The sequence below is a fragment of the Dryobates pubescens genome, chromosome 23, assembly GCF_014839835.1.
Source record: "Dryobates pubescens isolate bDryPub1 chromosome 23, bDryPub1.pri, whole genome shotgun sequence".
Taxonomy (NCBI): Eukaryota; Metazoa; Chordata; class Aves; order Piciformes; family Picidae; genus Dryobates; species Dryobates pubescens.
In genome coordinates, this window is record NC_071634.1 from 10,534,716 (window position 1) to 10,557,863 (window position 23,148).

The window sequence follows — 23,148 nt, forward strand, 5'->3', positions numbered from 1 at the left end:
GTTCTGTGGTTGCACATGAAGTAACTTAGAAGAAATGGGTCAAGATACACCTTGAATATCAATGTTGGCCTGTGATATATATATATATATATATATATATATATATATATATCTCAGAAGTCATCATCAGATAGCTGGCATCTGATTTGGAGATAGAAGAAGTATGGGAAACCTTCAGGGGCACAGTGTTAGTTCTTCAGCTCTGACTGTGGTAGTGTTTCTTGGGAATGCTCAGTTGGTCAGCTGTAAGAAAATTCTTCACATCTGCTGTACCTGACATTGCCACACCTTTTAAAAGGTCATGAAAATCATGTGGAAATGGATTTCTCTGTGAAATATTTCCAGGAACACCTTCAGCTCAAAGAGGCCCATCACAAATTTTAATTTCTTAGTGATATACTTTAAAATGTGCAGTGAATATGCACGTTAAACTGATGCTTAAATTATGTTTTGTTTGTTCTGGTTTGTTGTTTGTTGTGTGTTTGGTTGGTTTTTTTTAATAATTTCATTGAAAGATTTGCCTCTAAACTTCTCATCTGTAAAGGCCTGAAGTCCTTTCATAGTGCTTGCATTTGGTCCTATGATTATTTAGTGCTGCATGTATGATAGTACCATGCACATAGAAATGCAAGTGCAGGCAATTAGACAGGAACATAATTTCATTTGGGCCAAACCCAGTCCACTTTTTAAAACAGAGGTATACTTTATGTTATGTCCAGCATATTAGAGGAGTTATTGATTCTGTGGATAACTACAATTTTATCTTGTCTTCAGAGGTTTAAGGTGTTGGTAAGAGGTGTCCTCTTGCCTTGCTGCTCCATGCAGCTAACTACATCCAAGGAAATGTTTCTGACCTTTATTAGCACTTTCTTCCTCTCCGTCCCATGAGGAAAGCAAAGCTAACAATAATCAAGATGTGGGTTAACTTTATTGTCCAGTTCTTCTCCTCTTTTAATTCTTCAATAATGTTTTAAAAAAAGAAAGAAAAAGAAAAGATAAGAAAAAAGAAGGCAGCGAAATCAGGTGACACAGGAATTCAAAGGGCATAGGAAAACTATGAGCCAAATCTGATTTGCTCTGCTCTGGCTGGTGGACTGAGTGTGTTCCTAAGGAAACTGCTTGCTTGAACAAAGTCAAATTTCATCTCTTTGTAACACTGGAGTTATTTGTATCAAGCACAACTCTGCCTTAACTATGGGAAGTTGAACTAGTTTTTAAGTCTCAAAAGTTCATGGATTTGATAGGTGATGTTATACTGTTTCTGGTTATAGGCATTATAGACATGTATATGACAACAGTGACTACTTGGACTTGTTTTTTGTGTTATATATGCATGGCTGCAATAAAATGGAGTTAGAACTGGCAGGACTTCAATAGTGTTGTCAATGCAAGTCTTCAAAGTGTGTTACAATTGCACAATGGAAAAAGGCAATTTAACTAGCAGCAATATAAAGTGAAGGTTTTCAGTGACCACTTTCAAAGTGTTATTTGACTGCTTTAATTGGAGGTGTTTGTGTGGGGAAAACAGAAAAGACCTGAGACTTGTGAAGGAGGAGGAGAAAGACCTGAGACTTAGAAAATGTGACCTGTGAGGAAGATTGAGCTTGTTTTATGCAAAGGTGATGAAACACTGGGATATTGCCTGGGGAGATTGTGCAGTTTCTATCACTGAAACTTTTAAAAGCAGATGACATAGATGTCTGAAATGACTCGGAGGTAGATGATCCTCCCATGGGGCAGAGGGGTGGGCTAGGTGACCTCTGAGATGTGTTCAGGCCTGTGATTCATTGCTGAGCTGTGTTTTATCTTTATTACCTTTTGCACCCCAGCTATGGGAACCAGCTGCCCAGGAGGTGTTGGGTCAGTAAAATGTATTATTTCCACAACACCTTTAGAAGAACTGCAGAGAGGAGAGGCATGGGGGAAAAAAAAGATGGTCTGGGTGGGGGAAACATGATCTTCATTATTTACTGGCAAAGCCTGTCAGAGGAGACAGCAAGAAAATTGTGGACAGTGAGTTGGGGGAAGGGATGCAGGAGGGAAAGGCTTGTGTGCTTCTGAGGGCAGAGAATGTCCTTCAGTCTGAGAGTTCCCTTGACATTACCTGTGCTTAAGATTAACAGTAAAACTGACAGGACTGCTGATGTGCTTTGCTATCTTGGGACCTTGAGATCAACCTCACAGGATGCTGAGTTGCATGGTATGGTTGCTGTGCTCCAGGCAGGAGTGAAAAAGTTGTGAGAAACAGCGGTGCTGCATCTCTGATCAGCTGCACTGTTAATTCACTCACACTGTGAGTGAACACAGATTTGATGATTGAGACAGAAGTAATGAACAAAAATCACTGTTCTTACCAAACTGTTCACGATGTGATTCACCTCCATGATCCCAAGTTTATCTGGAGAAATGCTCTTCTGGTGGTGAAGGCATTCTGCAGATTGTATGCAGACAACTCCAGCATTCTGATTCATCCCATCCTTTTAGTGGATTATTCCTGCTTTGTGAAGAAATAAAAAGTTGCTCATACTCACAGTTTTGAGATGAGGACAGGTTCCCCTTTGGTCTGGACCTGCAAATTCAAGTGAAACCTGTGAAGTTTCATAGGGGCAGAAGCTGACCTTCACTATCTAGTCATTTCTATGGCTGAATCATGCAGATTGGTTCCATATGGCTTAACTTCTATTAAAAAGTTAATCATGTTAATGGTGTATTAACCTCCTCAAATGTGATATTTGAAGAATAATGAGAATTACCAATGTAGTGTAAAACACATTGAATCATAACCATGTGAAATGTTTATTATAGAGCATGAAAATAGACTTCCCCCTGCCCCCCCAATGATTTTAAAGGAAAATCCTCTGCAGATAATGACAACAGAATTTGGGGCTTTCTTTCTTCTTGAGTAAAGAAAATGGTATCTCTGTTCTTCATTAATCACAGTTAAGGGAGATTATCTATTTTTATCTGCCAAGAGTATTTGAATAGGAGCTGACTACCTGAGGGTGTTGCACCTGAGAATGCAGTGCCCAGGTTGCTGCTTGTCTGGCTCAGGCTCGCTATTGGTGTAGTCTGTTCACTTATTTCTGAGGATGGATGGTAACAAGCTTATTGAAAAAGGTGTAAGAGGTAACTCTTCCTCTCTTAACCTCCAGCAGTTGTGAATATTGATGATTTTTCATTCTTATAAAACTCATTCAGAAACAGTTTTAGAGTGACCCTAGAAATGATCATGCATTCTCATTAAAGTCACTTGTGTTGTTTTCTTTTCCTCAAGTCAAGTATGAACAGAGGTAAACCTTGTTAAAGCACAACTTTTCCCCTTGTTAAACAGGATATTGATATGTCTTTTTGTGCTCAGATTTGGTTCTTTCTTCATGCACATTGCTATTCAGATGAATGTTGTGGGTAGCCTTGAAGATTTGGATTAATAAGGGTTTATTCCATCCAAGTGATGTTGCTGACTTTGTAATCTTTATCCATGCAGCTTAGTTGGGAGAAGCCACAGAGGCAGGGCGAGAGCACAGCTGTCACACTGCCTTCCTCTGAATCCTGAACTGTTTGCTTGCCTGCTCAAACCTGTGGCTGAATGTGTGATTCAGCATGCAAGAAAAACAGACATTGCTGCTTCCCAGAGCTTGGATCTGCATAGCACAGACATTTAAGGCAGTGTCCAGTATGGGCAACATGGGGCAGTAATTAGTTCATCCCGGCCTGGAAAAAGCAGTATAGATTTAGTCAAAGTGAGTTACATTGTCAGCGATGTTTGCCACTATTGTAACTAAGCAGCATTCAAAGTACACCACAGGTATGATTTTTCATGATCCATCTGTTAGACACTGGTAATATCATCATCTCCATTTTACTTGTAAAATTTGCTTTCTCAAAGAAATAATAATCAAGACTAGGATTAGGACATAGTGAGGCATGCTGAGGCACAGAGACACCTTCTTGATCAACTATTTCTGTAATTCTTAGATTAAGACTAAGCTTGTTTTTGCTAATGAATGTGGCCTAGATCACTGGCTCCTGGTGAAAGTTTCCTAATTCTTTACCAAGAGCAAAATGCCCACCTAGCAAAGCAGCCTTTTATATGGTAAGAGAGTTCCTTTTCTCAGGAGTGTTTCCTTGCTGAAGAATTATTGTACTTGCTATTTTTTTTTTTTTGCTTAAATGCATATGAGAGCAGACTGTGTTTGGCTAGTACAAATGCAAGTAATAGCAACACACATTAGGTTCCTAAAAAAAATCTTTCACTGCAACATCTTGTGCAGTTTTGGTGAATTATTAATATGACAGAGAGTTGGGAGCTGTACTGTTAAATATAGCAGTGCTCTTTCTTTAATACTTACTGATTCATCTGTTTACAAAAGAAAATAAAAGATGGAAACATCTATGTGCAGTTTCATGTGTGCTTTACTTAGGAACAGAGTACAGAAGAAAGTAAGGGGCTGAGATTTGGTTTATTATCCTCCAGTTCAGCTCAAGTCTACATACAACAACTAACTGTCACCTTAACTCTTCCTGTTTGTAGTGCTTTTGTTGTTCATGTGACTCAGGCCTTGCAAGCGGTTGATGACTGTGCAGAACAACAGCATTTGCATGCATTCTGAGTTTAATGTTGTCCTGTGGTAGGACTGATTGCATTAAAAGCAGCCATGGCATACCCTGCCTGTTGGGCCAGTTTCTAGTACAAAAAAAAAGGAGATGATCAGAGCTCAATTAAAAATTAATGAGAGCTTATTTCCTTCTCACTGTTTTTAATGGCTCCATATTATTTCTCCTTAATGTAAGATGTTAAATGAGTATTTTGAAATGGAGCAAAAGTAGTTTTCAAACACTGATCTGGTCACCACTTTTCAGTAATTTGTTTCTGAACTTCCATCCAGTCACTGCAGCCTCACTTTCTATTAACTTTGAGAGGTTTCAATAAATGGTACGACTTAGCACAAGGTCATTAATACATCTTTCCAAGGTTTTCAAATGTATAGTTGTAAATCAGGCACCGTCTGTCATTATTTCATACATAATTTCTATTAGAATGTCTTTATTTCTATATTGTGATATGAGGAAAAGAAAAATTAAATGTATAAATACATTGAATAGACACAGTGGACTGGTAAGCACAGGGCAAAATTGGCTGCTGAGGTAACACACAGGACTCATCATGCTACATGCTAATTTTGACACTTTGCTTGATTTGATACCACTAATTCCTGCATGCAGATCTGTGATATGGGAACAAACAGTACAAGAGGAAGTCAGATGTGTGTTCTCTTGTCTTCTTTTTGAATGGAAGAGGCAGGTCAAGTGTTTTCTCTGTAGTCAGCATTGAAGCTCAAAGCAGAATTGACATCTGCAGTCTCTCTGACAAAGCTAGCTGTGAAATATTATGTCTTGCCCAAATTTCTGGAACACCTGATGTTAAGAGTCAAGTGATGGCCATATGGGTGATGGTGTTTCTCCTTGCTTGGGTGCAGTATGAATTTGATTTTGTACATGTTGTGTGCACTTGTACTTTTGTGTGTGCTACACTCATGGAAGTCTCGTGGATGGTCCTAGTACATGTGTCTGTATTCCTTCCAGTTGCTGTGCTTAAAATGTGAATTTAGAAGTTTTGGTGGCTATATAGAAGTTTCAGCATTGGAAGGTGGGACGGTAAGAGCTTGTATGTAGGGCACTGTATGTCTTTCAGGTCCCATAGGATTCACAAATTATTTTGGTCTATGTATGCCAGTGTGTGCTGGTTTGTGACTGGAATAAAACTTTCCTTGTTACTGTGGTATGAAAAGCAGTGTCCTTGCATTTCTGGTTTTGCAGTGTGGTGGAGATGAGCTGCAGTTTTCTGAAAAATGGATTACTTGGATGTGAGTTTTATTTTCCAGTGTTAGGTATGTTTTCAGTTGCTAGATTCAACATTTCTGTGCTTGCTCTTGCATTTCAAGAAAATGGGTCATATAGAGGCCTGTTGTGGCACTATGCAAATGTTACAAAGGTGCCAAATTAAAAAAGGTAAGCTGCATCTGCTAGGACTAATGATATTGCAAATTAACCAATTATATTAAAGCTACAAGATAGATTAGCTGCAAGAATTTACACTATGTCCAAGTGAAGGTTTTTAGTTGCTGAAACTTGTATCTGTCCTGCAGAAATCACATGCAGGACAGATGTTGCATTGATCTTTCCCAGTTTTCTGGTTAGGTTGAAGTACTGATGTTTCTTTGGCCTTTTCATGCCTTTAAATTAATTTCAAGATATTTTAAATCTGGGGTTTGGTTCAAAACCTCTTGCTGATGTGGTTATTAGCAGCAACCAGTCCGTTCTCCAGAGGCAGCTGTAGAGTGGGCTGCCCACCCTTCTTTCTTTGCTGCTGTTGGAGCCTGTCCCATCACAGGGGGAGTATCAGAACTGGTTATTCAACCCCTAAGAGTCCAGCTTTTAGAGAAAATATTAGCAAACCTGGCCCATTTAAAACATTGTCCCTTGCTAGCAGAGAAGGAAACACCACACCTGGCAGCTCCTGAGAGCACAGGCTGCAGGGAGCAGTGCTGGCTTCCACAGCTAGCAAAGCTGTCATTGGTCATCAGGGTTCCATTACTGCTTCGTACAAACTGTTTAATGTGCACCAGTGTTAAAGACTTACATAGCAGTGCTGCTAACTGTAGGCCTTCTTCAAATCCATCTCTTTATAAGGCTTTTGTAATGTTTATGGACAAGGGAAGGAAAGGGAGAAATACAAATGCCAAATATATTGGGAAAATGTTTGACAGTTGTCCTGGAGGTACTTGGGAAATGGTAGTAATAGAAGTAATGTTAAAGCTGAAAGCAGAAAGCTTTGGTGCTTCTGCACTATAAATAATTGCTAACAGAAAAGATTGCCAATGTGGAGAGCTGTTTGCAGAGGGATTCATTTCTGATTGTTAAATGTAAGTATATTTAGATAGGAAATTATTTTTGTTCCTGAAAGCCAAGAAGGTGGTGTAAATGGGAGGAATTAGCAATTTGAACTCTGCAGAGCAAACATCAACCTGGTTATTACAGATGAGACTTGATAGTTGGAGGTATACTGAGGTTTGCACCTTTATTTTACTTTTTAATGACCAAACATGATTGTTGTGATTGGCATATTATTGTTAGCAATTGGATTTGCAGCTTTCTGTAAGGAATACCTGGTTTAGCATAGTTATCTTCTCTGAATCATTGCAAATATTTCTAAACTCTTGATGCCCCTCTTGCTTGTCCTTCTTGGATGACCAGAAATCTTCTTTCATAAATTTGTTAGTACATGTGGGCATATAGGTTCATGGATCTGTGTCGTCCAAGACAGTAATGCATCAGGTAGCTCCAAACACTTCAAATTTTAAGAGCGATAACCAAGCAGTTCCCTGAAGCTTACATCCAATTCAGAATTCCAGAGCTCCTCTTTTCAACTCTGGGGCTACCCAGATCCAGTAGCACTTGAAAAAGCAGAAGGATATGCTGATCACTTCTCACAGTATAAACATTGAGCTGAATCTAAAATACATTTGTTCTTCTAGAAGTCTGATGTGGTCAAGACTGGAAATTATACAAGAGAGTATGATTATTTTGAGACTAAATATTTTACTGGAGTAATTTACATTTTCCCTTGGTTCACACAGCCTTCTACCCAGGCAACAGATAATTTCTTAAATCTGATAGTCTGCCTTGAAGTCCCCTTTCCTGTGCTTCTGGTATGTGTCTTCATGAGGCTGAAGTTCCTTTGATCTCTTTTTGGCCACTTTCCAGACCATCTTTTGTTTCTTTTTCTGTGAAATTTCCATACCAGCTTTAATTCCTGCCAGAAGGTAACTGTTCCATCTCTGTTCAAGCAGGGCCCAAAGGTTTAAATTCTCAGCCTGTCTCTCTCTGGAAGTAATACTAGCTGCTCAGACTTTGGAGAAGTCAAGAATGTGTAGATGCAAGTAGTGCTGAGGAGAGCAATAAGGAGACAGACACATAGTCATTCCTTCCTTGACTAGAGCTGTTGTCTTTCCGTTTGCTGTTTGACTTGATTGTAGAGATGCCTGGCTTTTAGCTGTACTACTTGGTGCTCCTCAAGCCCCAGAAATCCAGACAAACCTGTAACACACTTGGCACTCTCTGCCAGGTTCTTTCTGCTCCCTGTGCTTACATCCATTGAATCTTAAAAGTGCAAGGCTTGGAACTGCCACTCAGTACCACCACACTGTGTGACCTACTCTAAGTGATCCCTCTCTGGCAGGGAGGTTGGACTAGATCATGCACTATTTATGTTTGTTAGGACACTAAGATCTGAGTTTTCACCAAAGAGCAAGAATTTATTATTTAAAATCCTGGCAGATTTTTGCAGCCTGTATGTAACTGTGATTTAGTACCCATTGAAGTCTATTAAGAACGTACCACTGGCTCCAGTGGAGTTGGATCAGGGTGCATGGCATTTCAGAGCAGTACTCTATGTGCATATTGTAAATCCATAAAAAGCTATGTGTATACAAACACCATATTTTGTTTGTGCTTTGAGAGTCCTGATTTTATTCTGTCTTCTTTTTTTCCTGATTTGTACAGTAACCTCTGTTAATTTTGTCTTCATACTACATTTTGTACAGTGTGGAGATGTCATATATAACAACTGATACTGGAAGAGAGTCTTGTAAAAGAGTTTGTCTGACTCAGGACAAGAACAGATAAATCAATGGCTTACCAAAAACCTTTCTGGAAATCTCAGTATGCTGAATCTTCAGAGATTCAAAATCATTCCTGGTTTTGTTCTGTAGGACAAAAGTAGGGGAAGGTGGAAATTTGGTCTGACCTCACTCTGTTTAGAAAGCTTAGATTCTACAAAGCCTAGCTTTTTGTACATACTGTCAGGAAATGTAAGTTCATTCTGCTGTTTCATAAGGAAAACAAAAAATCCTAGGAGCTGAAATGATGTGGATTTGTTAAGGGTGGTCATTAATTTTCTTAGGGTTTACTGCATCCCTTTGTGTATGATTTAGCAACTGGTATGTTTAGCCTATCAAAAAATTATTCTTTAATCAATAGAACAGATTTTACATGGCTGCTGTAACTATTTAGAATTATCATGTTGTTATTTTTCATTACAGGTTAGGAAATCTACTTGGGAATTCTCATGCATAATACAGTTTATTAAATTTAGGGTACTGTCAAAATTAGCCTGTTAAATGCTGTGACCTTAATACTCTCTTTGCAAGTTTCCTTAGGAGTTTAAAGCATTCAGATTGATAATAACCTGGATACAAACCCATTTCTTTCTCTTTGACATTTTTGCCTACTCATTTGATATGATTTACCCTTTTCTGTGTATTGTTTTCTTTTCAGTACTCTTTGTGTCTTTGCCTGAAGCAAAGTTACAGTCTAGATATTCTCTTTGAGGTAATGTTGCCTCAGGCTACTTCTTAACTTTCTGAAATCCAAAGTAATTATAGTTCAGGTTTTAATTGTATGTCTTTTCCTTCTTTTCAAGAATATACTGCCTGGACACATGATCAGTTTGTTATTTAAAGGGCTGATAAATGTGTCTAAGTTGTATTAATTTATGTTGCAGTAGAATTCAAATTAATGCAAACCAGAAGATCTTTCAGTGCATGAGTACCACAAAAGGTATAATTAAATCTCTGGAAAAAAAATGCAGGACATGTAATGAATGTCATACTTTCAGCCCTTAAATACATTTCTTTGTTGCAGATATTTTTCAGGTTTATCTCCACCAGCACTTAAAAAACTGTACATGTTTTAACAAAACAGTAAGTCATCTCCTTGATCTGTCCATTTTGGGTTTGTTTATATTTGTCAGGTTCATGTTGTCCCCCTAAATTAGGTTTTTAGCTTCCAAAAGATTCATATTGTGGTAGTATCATCATGACACTGGGGTTTTTTCAGCTATGGGCAGAAGATTTAGGTAAAAACATCATCTTAAGCTGATGAAAAGTCTCCTGTAGTTTAGTAGATTACCATTAAGAGCATTTCAGAGTTCTTTGGTTGAGGCAGTACCTCAAAGTTTAACCCACTGTCAATGAATAGACCACAGCTAAAGAATTAGCACATTTGCATTTTGGTTGAGAAAAATTGTATGCTGTATGCAGATTTAGTCATGTCAATCAATCAGTCTTAACTATTGTGGTTACCTTTATCCTAACCTGCTTGTGGGAATGTGTCAGCCTCTTGTGGTCAAATCCAGGAAGCTGTAGCAAAGAGATGAGTTGCCTTTTCTCACTCTTGGTCCCTGGAGCATGCTTCTTGGTGCAAATGTTATGTCTCTGTGCTTTGTTTTATTTGTTAATGACAAAGAATAGGGCACAGTGATCCAGCTCTTTGGAACAGGGTTTAGAATCTGGACATAGTGTAACCTCATCAGTGATGAGCAGAGTGGTTTCTCTCTTTATACTGGCCACATTTTTCCCAGTGTAGCTCAGCCTGTGGTTTGCTGATGTGAGCCCACTGTTGACCCATATTGACTGCTGACTCATATTCAGCCTAGCAGTCAGAATGACCATGGGTCCTTTCCAGCTGGACTGTTGTGTTCTCAGTTGCTTTTCAGCCAGATGTGCGGCGCCCTTCTCCCTCAAGTGCAGAATCTCACACTTCTCTCACGCTACTTCTTCTGAAGAACTTCAGAAGTTCTTCAGGGTCCATCCAGATTCCTGCAGGTGTGGTTGGGTTTTGTTTGGGTCTTTTTTTTGCTTCGCAGTTTTTATTTTTTGTCTTCTGCTGGTTGTGATTGAGAGTTTTTACTGTTAGTTGTACATCACTATGGATGTTTTTAGACTGACAGTGTCTTGCAGACCACAGTGCACAGTGAATATACACTAAACTTGGTTGGCACCAAAGTGAATTTTCTATATACTTCAAGAATCGATTTAAGTTTTTGGCTGCCTCAAGCTGACAAGATTGTTTGAAATACACCAAAGAGCATTAGACATTTCTGCTTCATGAAAGACTCGTCAATTCTTTTCTTAGTCAGAAAGATATCATTTTTATATAATGCCTCAAATAGCAACAGTGGGAATAGTATTTAGTGTGCAGTGGACTTTGAAAGAAATCGATATTCTTTTTAGCTTGTATAAAAGCCTAGGTTCTTAGCAAAGCCAGAGCATACAGTATACTGAAACTGCCATTATTCCTTGTCTCTGTGGAGACTATCCAGTAAAGTTCAGGAGCAAGCAATGTAATTTCTGGGTGCTGGACTGTATGTATGGGCTCCCTCACGGTGATGACTAACATGATTTCAGCTATAGGTACAAATCGTCAGGCTTATTTTAATTCACCAGCTCTATGTTGATTAGGGAGAGGCAGGTGGGACTGTAGTCCACAGTGGTACTGTCTTCTAGCACACACAGGAAATTGGACAGGTTATGTCCAAGCACCACCTGAATATGGTCACTAGGTGAGGAATCTACTGCTGCAGCTATAGATGCATGGATTCATTCATCTAAAGGTCTACACAATGGACATCTCACCATTTCTTTTTCTAGACATGGAGGCTGAAAGGTTGGTTTTCTTCATTTCTCAAAAGGAAAATAAACTTGCAGAAAACTCAGTGACTTCCATGGGACTCACAGGAACATTTCTGGTGAAGTTGAGAACTAAGTCCAGGAGCTATATTACAATCCTTGGGTACACAATAGATTCTACTCAATATTTAAACAAGGAAGAAGGCATGTTCTAGCTTGGATATGGTGACAGGATCTGAGTTCATTCTAAAAATAGCACATGCTTTCTGTCATGGAAGAACTTTCTGTCTGAACTGGACTAATCTCTGGAACATACATCATTCTCCTGTGGGAAAATTGGTGTTTGGTTTGGTTTTCATTCCACAATCTACTTTCTTAGATAGTGAAAGTGATCCTACCTTTTAGAAATATCTGGTATGGTTAGTGAGGCTCTTAAAGTGCTTGGGATACATAGACCATCATAGACTGTAGGGGATGCTTAAGAACAACAGTTAACTTGTGGGGAAAAAATCAGGAAGATGTAAGCAAAGGAAATCCTCTTTGAAGCATTTAGTGCATCAAGTGCTTGGGTTTGAATGCCTAAGGCTTGTTTTTGAAGCAAATGTAGGTTACCCTCAAAGTGTGAAATGCTTGGCATTTGATGTTTTTGTAGATTACTAAAGCAAACAACCCTAAATCCACACTGTGACTGTTCCAGCTCCTGCTTTCAGTAGCAGCTGGTTTTTTTCCCCCCAGGTTTAGCTTTTATCAGTTTGCAGTTAAGGGAGTGTATAGGCATTAGCAGTTGTGGTTTTGGGTGAAACCTGCTCCCACTAATGCCAGTCCTTCCAAGTATTATTTGGAACCATCCCTAAACATTTTTTCTGTCTCAAGAGAAATGTGTCAGAGATATCTGCACAGTTACTGTGATAGGGTCTTTCAGGGGAAGCTTTTCATGACTCAGAGAGGGGTAGTATGTAAAAACTAAGCTCACCAGAGCTCCATGATAATTTTGGTTCTTTCTGATACTCCCAGCATTTGTCACATAAAGAAAAGGAGCAGATTCACTAAAATTCTTGTTAGTGCTTAGAATAATCACTGTCTTTGAAAGTGAACAGAACATCTTATCTGTATTACTCAGGACAGCATGAATCATTATCCTGTTTCTTTGAGCCAGCCTATTGTGTCATATTTAAATACTGGCTTTATTAAGTATGGTATTATATATGTGACCAGTTGTTATTATTTCTCTTGGAGATATCTCCAAATATCTTGGCTAAAGTCTGTAACCATAGCCCATGGACAGCTATAATTGTAGTCCAAGGTAGTAGACACTTGGAGAGACAAATGGTTTTGTTGCTTTGAAGTGGTTAGTGTAGTGGAAACTGGGAACTGTGAAGAGAAATGCAGCATACAGTTGAGAAATGCAGCATACAGTTGAAAACAACAACATAAAATTTAAGAACATACTTTGGCATATTTGTTTAGGAAGTGGGTGATGCATAAGTCTGTTCTGCTCACACAAGAACCGAACAATTCAGTTTGCCCCTACATTTACTATTTAGCATAGATGATTGACTCTGGCTTAATGATTGATCCTAACAGAGGCAATAAAAATTGTGTGGGTTTTGATTGTTGCTTGTGTGTGTTTGTTTTTTTTTTTTCCTAACAGAGTTCCTCTGCCATATTTTTCTGGGTTTGCTTTCCATGATTTTCAGCAGTTCTGAATTATACATAAACTTTGCGTGCATAGGCTTTGTCTTGTCTCTCAGTTCACTTGCAAGATTAAGGTTGCTGTTGACCGCAGTTAAGCAAATGCAGTGAAGGCTGATATATTTCCAATTATTGGGAATTGTTCCTGCTTGTGAACATCAGTATTCAGTGCACATTTGTACCAGAATACAATGGTTGATCATTAGCTTGCAGTCCCCTCTGTCTTAACTTGACATTTCCTTCAACAAACCCCATCACAGTACTCATGAAAGACAGCGAGATCATATTTTGGAAGCAAACATGTTTGGTTTAGTAAGGCTTTAGAGAGTTGGTTTTGAAATTGTAAACCATTGCATTCATCACCACACTCAGAAGAATGATTTATTCATGTATTTCTGATGGAGGTTTTTTTGTTGTTCCCTCTCTAATGGACTGCACTTTGACATATACAAATCATTTGGATGTGTCACACTGAAAACTGCTGGCTGAAAACTGTTGCCCTAGCTGGAAACCATGAGGCTGATGGAAACTTTTCCTTTTTTTCCCCTTAAAAATTGTATTTGTTAGGGTTGATTCTTGTGGTAACCCTATTCAGAATAATGTGGAAGTAAAATGAAGTGCCTCTCTGGAATGGGTGGGGCAGGAGAAGCAAAAGAATTGCTTCTCTGCTAGGTCATTTGGATGGTAATGGTTTCTGTAAAGGAAATTAGTAAAGAGCAGACCAAGAAACTTACCATTTTGAAAGGGAGATCCAAGGGAAAGAGTTATCCAGTAACCAGTACTTATTCACATCAGAGTTGAGAGATTGATTTAAACATGATTTTCTTATTTATTTTATTCTGGCTGTCCAGTTAAGTTGATTCTCAGTGGCCATATCCCAGCTTGCTATACAGGTAATTGGCAAGAGCATCATCATCTCATGAAACAAGAATCCAGCTTGCTGGCTGGGCAGACAAAAGGAGCTCTGCAGAAGATGTGAAAGTAACCCAGATACTTAAGAAGAGAATGTGGATTCTTCACCATGCCCCAAAATGCACTTGCTTGAAGCAAGCACTGTCGAATTCCTTTCTTTTTTCCTTCACTTGTAATGTGGAAGGTGCTGACTGACAGCCTGGGAAATTAAGTCCTCTATTTCTCCACAGGACAGGTATAGCAAGGGCGGCAGCAATGCAAGCTTCCCCACATTGTCCTGCCAATGTTCCTCAACCCAGTTCTGAAGAGGTCTCTTCTGGAGGTGAGTGGGTGGAAGAGTCTCTGTCCATGCAGTTCCTGCTGCCAGGCAGTGGTTCTTGTGGGACAGGCTGTTGGATGGAGACTGACCCCTTGTCTTGAATGAACCACCGGTTGTTAAGAGATAATCACTCCATGTATTGTAAAGCCACGGGGCTGGGGTCTTGAGGTTGCATTCTTTTGCTTGACTGCTGTCACATTTCGGTATTTCTTTGTGGTTGGATGGCACCTTTGCATTTTTTTCTTTTTGCACTCTTCTGTTTTCAGACTGTCAATGCTTTTATGTACACGTCTACGAAGTAGCATGCAAATGAATGTGGTCTGGTTGTAAATGTGATACAGAAAAGCAGTTCCCGTTGGCAGCCCTATGTGCCAGAGGAGCTTTAGAGCACTAGACCAGGAGGCATGCTTTGAAATGCACTGAACATTGATAAGAAAGTGAATGTTGGTTTTCAGTATCTAAATGAACTATTAGGTTTCTGTTGTAAAGCCCTATCTTAACATTTCTCTTTTCCTAATGACTGTGTAATTTAGATATTAACATCAATTAAGCTGGTAAACTAATGTACTGGTTTAGATGATTGTACAATTAATTAAATCTGCCTATCTAAAGTTAGACATGTAACATTCTGCACTGTATGGAAGTCATGGGTATGTGCTGTGGTTACAATGGATAGTTTTCATCTAACCCAGAAGATATGTGATAAATTATGAGAGGTATTAAGATGGTGGATGCAGATTTTCAGAAGGAAAATAATAAATGCTCACAAGTTTGGCAGATGAATTCTTACATACATCCCTGGATTTACTGAAGTACTACATACTCCAAATATGGTGAGGAGTATTCTTTTTCCAGCCAAATTTACATCTCTTAAATATAGAAATACAATTGAGAAAATGGAATCAAAGGCTTAGCAAGGCTGCTAGGTCATGGTGAATTGCTTTTGTAGCTTCAGGTGGTGCGTGAAGGATTGGCAGTGATTTGATTGGCATTTGTAGTTGAGGCCCATCAGTCTGTTGTAACTCTGCTACTGTGGCTCTTTGTAAACAGGAACAGTAACAGGAGAATGTATCATAATTCAGTAATTATATAAATGTAGCATTGCTCCTGTTTCTGCAAGACCTAGAATAAAAAGAGTTTGTTTTCTTCACCAAAATGGACCCCCTAAAGGGTTTTCTTGTCCTGTTTACTTCAAAGGATATGAATCAGAATTTCAGTCATTCCATATACAGTTAGAAGAGTTCCCAACTTCTGCGTCAGAGTGGTGAGGGATACAGGATTTGGTTCATAGTTTGAGTGGTAGAATCCTTTTGGGAAGTAATTTGGGACTGATCTTCATTTTAAGTTATCACAATACATGGCCTTAGGTAGCATAATTTTAGGCATATTTGCTGGCCTCCACACACCTGTGTGAGCTGAGTCCAGAATTTCAGCACAAACCTACCTCTATGCCACATAAACCTTTGAAGATAACTGTATAACTGATCACAATTAAACCTTGTTCATAATAGACTTTACGTTAAATTCAAGTATAAAACTACAGTTAAATCATTGTTAGTGCAAACACAAAAGGATGGTCAAAAGACCATTTTCTTCACAGTAACAGATCCCTATCTTAAGAGCTTCGGTTTAATCACCTATTCTTTACCTCCAGTTATATCCTAGTGCTTGTGTAGCCCTGTTGGTTGTGCCCAAGGACTGGCAGTAGAGGAAAGCTAAACCAGTCCTTGGAGAGGGTATAAAAGTATCTTTCCTGAATTACAGTGGGTTGTTTACAAGGCTTCAGGCTCAATTCACAAACTTCTTTTTCTCACCAACCACTAGATAACAGCAAAGTTTAGGGAACATATGTAGAACTTTGGGTTAAATGTCAGAGGCGGAGGTTGCCAACAAAGAATGAACAACTCTTTAGGTCCACATTGAATTATGTGTGGATCTTGCATGGTCATAATTGGGAGACCCCCATGCTAAAAAGTTATTTGATTCTTTTTTGCTTTTCTGTCTGAAGGTAATGTAAATCTGTGTCTGTATGTAGCTAATCCAGAAGGGACCTCGCTCATTCCCAGTCTTCCAGAGGTATCTCTGGAAAAGTGTTTCTCTAGCAGGTTTGGAGCTAGGGTGGAGATTGTGAGGCCACCTGTGATGATCTGGTAGGAACTGTGTAATGTTAGACTGTTCAAAAGGAAGCATTTATTTGATGTGCTTAAAAATATTTCATGTGTCAGCATCGAACTTCTAAAAATAAATGACTGGGATGCAGCAGAAGGAAATTCCTTCTAACCAAAACTTTGTCTCTGGCAAATGTAAGGGAGTAAAGTAAAAGGGGGAGGCTAAAATACCAAAGCTGTTTGAAATAGAGAAAATGATTCAGTGTATTCTGAGAGTTTGTGACTAAGCTGGGAAAATAAAAGGTCCTGTGTGTTCTGCAGGATGGGAGCAGTGGAGATAAATTCGAAATGAAAACATTGATTCTGAGTAACACAGGGCTTTTGTTTGTTTGGTTGTTTGCTTAAATGCCAAGATATTCTTATTAGTAGTATTTAACACCAAAACTAATTTTGTGAGGGAGGATTCATGGGCTTGTGTCTAAAATGGAATATAATCTGAATGTTAGATGTCACTTTAAAATGTAGCAGGATGGAGACAGACATGAACAGTGGGAAGAGGAAGGAAGATGAGACTGTAATAATAACACTGTAGCGAACTTAGGATCACCTTACTCCTTGGCCAGTACCACAGAGGCAGAAAATCCTGATTGTACCAGAAGCAGGCACAGCCATGCTTTCAGTAGGAATAGCAAAGGAAGAAGGTTCAAAACCCCCAACACTTATAAGCATTCTTGAGAAAACATCATACACAGACAATTCTGGTGATATGTACTGTATCTGCTCTGACCCAGAACAGAACAGCTGTTGCCCTTCTGTCCAAGCTGATGCCTTCAAGGGTGCATTCTACAGAAAAACAAAATTGTGAGGGTAGGAATGGGTACACAGAACAGGACAGGTTAAGCAATGAACTTTGCAATATCCATATATATATGTAAAAGACATATATGGATATATTTGCAGGATGTATTTTTTGCTTTGCATTCCTTAAATCAGCATAAGGTCTTGCATTTAATTTTAAATATTTTATCTTTTGATCTTCCTCTTCCAAATCTGATTGAGGGAAACAGCATATTCTGTTACTGAAGCACAGGCTGCTCTGCCACACATCTCCTATATTGAATGCTTTAGAATTGTTCTGGGTTTCTGAAGTGATAAATAAATAGATCTGTAGCAGCAGTTTGAAAGGCATGAGCTTAGTGTGCACACATTCATTGGGTATATTTTGACACTTCCTCCCCCACCCCCTGCCTTCCCAATAAGCCTTTTGTAGATGAATGGTTTCAGCATCGTTAACCTACAGTGCTTGGTAACATTGGTCATGGTTCTGTGACTTTCTGCATAGAAAAGATAAGTTCTTCTATTTGTTCAGTTTTCTACTCCTCTTCTGTTTTGTGGAGGCTCTTTGTCTGTTCTGATGAAGTGCTTCTGTCTTGTGGACTCCACAGCAGGTAAAGTTGGCATGCTAAAGTCTTAAATATTGCTTGTGGTAGCTTCTACTGTTTGAAGTTTTTGGGAATTGGGAAGGACTTGGCAGTATCTGAGTGTGCACATGAATGATTTCCCCCCCCACTGTTCTTGCTGGCAGATGGTCCTTCGGGGACATTTGCCAGCAAGTGCAAGACAGAATAGCCTCCAGGAGTGCCTGCACCAGTAAAGATATTGGGCAGCCATTCCTCCTTGCTGAGCTCAGCAGAACCAGGCCACCTGTGAAGCTGATCTATCATTTTCAAAGTTATTTCATATTTTTCTCTCAGTAACCACAATAGCTGTAGGAGGAGAGTGTTTAGCTCCCCAGGAGAGTTGTCAAACATGACAAAATATGAAATTAAATGCTTGTTACAAAATGCCTGCAACAGTGAGCTTCCAGTCCTAATGTTTCTTTGAAAAAGCAGAGGTACTGTTTCAAATTTAAGCTTTAACATAAAATTTCTGTTCAAAACAAATATTTCTACTGAAACCAACTCAATAAAAGAATTTTGCAGGTTGGAAGAATCTTCCTGATAGCAGTAAATGCTTCTCTGTAGCACCACTCTCACTATAATATTTTTATATATAACCCAGATTAAACCAACAAATATCTGCTTGATACCTAATGGATTCTTTTTGTTTAAAAGAGCTAGTATTCATTTTGTTGAGAGTTATGTCAGGTTGTGTTTGAATTTATAGGTCTCAGTCCTTTTTGGTTTGTTCCAAATCCTCCCCTGAACACTTGCCTCTACCTGACCTCTAATACTGTGGATTATGAAAAAAAACCCAAAAAAGGCAGAACTCCAGATGGTTCACTTCATGAAATGAGGACACCTTTGTTTGAAAGGGATTGAAGTATGAAACCACTCATGTAAGTTAAAAATCCAACAAAGGAAATAAAGCACCTTAATCACCAGTCCTTTAAAATTATGCTTGCAGTTTTAAACATCTCTGAGTGCTAGCATGACATTGGATCTCAAAGATTTCTGAAGAACTCTCAGATTTCTCACAGGTTATCAGAGAGTTATCCAAACTATCTAAGTTTGATTAAATGTCTTAGGAGGCTGTGTTATGTTGGTAGGTACCCCACACTTTCTGGTTTCTAATTACTGTAGCAGCAGGCTGGTTTTCTGCAGCTACATGAAACTGGCATTTGGTGTCTGATGATCAGTGAGTGGTTAAGGAGTATAGCAGAGTTTGGTCCCATGTGTGCCTCTCATGGACCAAAGCAGATGTCTCTTAGTAATCCTGTGGTGGATATATTCCAAACTGCAGTAACCTGAATTCTGAGACTTACTTTGTGCCACTGGGCTTGGAAGAAATGCTCAATAGCAAGCGATTATTTGACAGAAGTGCTGGTGAAAATACTTCCTTTATTCCCATTTCACAGTAATAACTGCAAGGTATCAGAATTGATGGGGGCACTGAAAAAGACAAAAATTATGTGAAAGAAGATTTGTACCCAGAAGATGCCAACCATGATGATACCATAGGAAAAACCTCAGCTTCAAGAACAATAATTTCCTATGACTTTGATAATGCTGAGGTTTAACTATGTTGTTCAACTCTCCCCTAAATCATTGATATTTTTATCTATTTACATTTATGTATTTTTATAATATAACAAGAAAGATTTATGTCTTGTTATTTATGCAACAAGATTCACTAGGCACAGCTGGTTCTGTAAACACACAAGAGGGAGGAGATTTCTGCTTGGAGGAATGTTGGTGTTAAATATGAGAAAAGAGAAAATGTGAGAATATATTAAAACAGGGAACATGAGGTCATGGTTCTTGTGCTGGTCAGCACAAAAAAGAAGCAGCTGTAATATGAACCTGGCTGCCAAGTGTCTTTATTTGCTGCCAATCTGTTTGTTGCAGTGCCCCGAGGAGTACAGTTTGGTTTAGCTGAGCTCAGAGTTGAAGTTAGATCAAGCAGATCTTCCTGTCTGTGAAAACATTCTTCACATTGAAAATATTCTTACATTGCCCTTGGTCACTGCTCTCTGCACATACTGATGCAACATTAGTACTGGAACAGGCTCCCCAGAGAGGTTGTGGAGTCTCCTTCTCTGGAGACTTTCAAGACCCATCTGGATGCATTCCTGTGCAACCTGTGGTAGATTCTATGGTCCTGATGTGGCAGGGGGGTTGGACTCAATGACCTTCAGAGGTCCCTTCCAACCTCTACCATCCTATGATCATGTGAACATTCATTGTTACCACTGTAATGACTGATGGAGCAATGAAGCTCATACTGACCCACTTGTGTGACAGTTTCCTTGGACACCCTGGGGCTCCAGCGATACCTAAGATGAGCTAGAGAACTTTGATGGTTGCCAGAAAGAAGGAGTCCATGGTGTGTTTCTCTGGACAAAGTTAGAGGCCTTCAGGTGGATGAGAGAGTCCTAAACAATTTAATCTCAATGCAAGTAGATTAGACCTGGATTTTTCCTGTGTTTATTTAAAAGATATATACTGTAAAAATGTGTAACTGTATTGTGTAGCTTGAGTGTAGCACAGTACATTGATAAGTCTTGCCATGGGAACCTGACATGCTCTGTCTGGTGTTAAGTCTGTCCATAAACAGGTTTCAGGTGAGATAAAGGACTGGCGGTGCAGGAGTCTGGAGAGAGCAAAGCGCTTTCCAAAGTGGCTTTGCAGCAAAGACGTTAAGATGCTTGCAGATGTTAAGATGCTTGCCACTACCAGACTCCAGGCAGATTGTGTCTCTCTTTCTCTCTCTGGACCCTATGCCATGAGTGATTCATGATCTATCTTCAGAGGGTTTTCTATTATTATTTTTTCAATTGTTTTCTGGTATTCCTGTCTAAACTGGGTTTGAATTGTATTAAGCTGGTATCAGCAACAAATGTCAGCTATCACTAAATAATTAACAGCCATGTGTGAGCAAGGCAAAAATATTCCCTCTTTCTGTAATCTTGGTCAAATTAATCTTTTCCTCTCTGCATGGTTTTCAAAATAGTTTTGTACCTTTGCCATTAATGAAATATGTATGAATATTGCTATGGAATTGGATACAATTGTGAACGTGGCTTGGTCTGGTTGCCTTTCAATTCATTTTTCACCTATTATCAAATGTTAAAATAAAAATTAAGAGAATTACAATTAGTGCCATAAATCAATATGTGTTCTGAACTGCAGAGTAAGTAATTTTTGTAAGAGGACAAGCCCCTGTATTTATAATAAATCAAGTTCTTTTGAGCTTCCTGATTAAAGTAATTAGTCATTTACATTGATACAAAGCCATCAGTGAATACATAGCTTTGTGTCACAAGTATTGAATCTCAGATTGTTTTGTAAGGGTCACTGCTTACAATCAGGTGCACACTGCAGTGCGTATCTCTTGCTTTCTTGGTGAGGAAGTTGTTTCCTCTAACCTAAATTAATACAGAAGGCATCTCTCCTGCAGTTAGAACAAACTGCCTTTATGACTCTCATATGGAAACTAGTTTAAATGCCAGATAGGACATAGCAGGTGGAGTTGAGTAAGGAGTTGGTATTAACTGATGCTTAGCGATCAGGAGAGGTGCTTGAGTTTAGTGAGGGCTCTTCCAGGCTGTGCAGATGCCTGCCTCTCACGAAGGCTTCCTGAGAGGGTTTCCTCACTCTGCACCTGCCCTGCTAATACCTGCCAGTTCCCACACAGCTATGGAGAGGTCTGGCTAATGCTGTTTGCAAAATCTTTGGGAACTGCATGTGCTTGAACACCTGTAAAAAACTGCTGTTACCCAAGGGGCTTCAGCCTGGAATGTGAGCCCTTCTCTCCAGCTAGGCGTAAAAGACAGGTCGTGGCCAAACTAAAATTCTCGCTCTCAAGCTATGGAAAAGCATGTGTGAAATCAGATATCCTCCTGCTTTGTTTAGCTGTTGGTAAGGTGAGTCTGTTCTGGAGCAGGTTCAAGCACAGCTTCTTTTGCATATTGAGAACATTTTATGCATCTGGAATGTGAAATCAGTTCTGACTGGTAAGTACTTGACATTGTTTCCACAGAAGTCACTTTTAGTCTAGAATAAATCCATACACTGAGGGCAAAAGCCAATGTTTCCTCGGAGAAAGGAATTTCAGAAGTCTCCTGAGATGTTTTTTTGGATGCCTGTGCATGTAGGTAGAATTGAATAGATTTTTTTTTTTTTAATTAAGAACCAAAAAAGACATTTCAGTTTGGTTCTCAGTCTTTTCTACACTGTTAATGATGAAACTCTGATTGAGAACTGACCACAGTGTATTACAGGATCTTGTGAAAATGTAGTGTTAGAAAGGACCTAATGATCTATTTTGACTGAAACTTCATTATAGTTCTAAAAATCAAGTCTTTTTCTGATTTGGTTTCTATGTAAAATTCCAATTCAAGGCTAACTGTGACTCTTCAAGTTCTTTCATTTCATATTAGATTATATCCTTTATTTAGGGTTAAAATAAGGGAAAACTCTTCCCATGAATCACTTTGGTCCCCTGCTGTGCACAGTAGTAATGCCAGGCTAATCTAAAAAGGAGTGCCACATTGGAATTCCAGAGTAACAAGAAGGGGACAATTAAGAGAGGGAAATGAGCTCAACTAGTGGTATTTTGTACTACTCAATTTTAATATCTACAATCAATCAAATATGTCAAGAATAGCAGGTGTGTTTTTGGAGAGGCACAGGGTTGTTTACTGGAATGCTCTGTGAAGTGTAATTGTGAAATATTAATGATGAGGTGTTACTACAGATGCTTTTTTTCTTTTAGTTAATACTCCCATGAGGAATAAGTCATAATGTACAGGGTGAGGATATGGGAGGCTTGGTTTATAAAGAAGAGGAGTTGTGACTTAGGTACAGGTTAACACACGAGCTCTGGCATTTCCCTGCCCCCCCCCCCCCGCCAGTTAGTTGATGAAACACTGAGCAATTCACAAGGAAACTTAAATGTGTATTAGAGAAAGTCTTCACACATGCTATGACAAAGAAAATCAGTACTTTCAGAAATTCTGCATTTTAAAGCATTGTAGCATTGTCCATACTAAAAAACCAGGCAGGCTCCAACAAGTCCTCTAAAAGGATGAAGACTGTCATTTGAAAAGGAAATAGGTAACTTGTGACTGCTCACCACCTGGGCATTAATGCAGCCAATTACCACGTCCTGCCTTTCACATGTTATTATGTTAGAGCGACAAAAGAGC

The 23,148-nt window shown here is 39.1% G+C and overlaps 1 protein-coding gene across 7 annotated transcripts in view; it reads left to right on the forward strand.

Annotated features, from left to right (window-relative positions):
• PPP2R2C (protein phosphatase 2 regulatory subunit Bgamma) overlaps positions 1-23,148 on the forward strand; it is a 154,061-nt gene that overhangs the window by 46,145 nt on the left and 84,768 nt on the right. Inside the window, exon 2 of one of the 7 annotated variants that reach the window (XM_054172462.1) lies at positions 14,308-14,394. The exons of 4 other annotated variants lie outside the window; for them this stretch is intronic. In XM_054172462.1, coding sequence (XP_054028437.1) covers positions 14,308-14,394 — 87 coding nt within the window. Of the gene's footprint in view, positions 1-14,300; positions 14,395-23,148 lie in introns of those variants that run through there. 2 more of the 7 variants (XM_054172457.1, XM_054172459.1) reach the window with 2 other exon arrangements.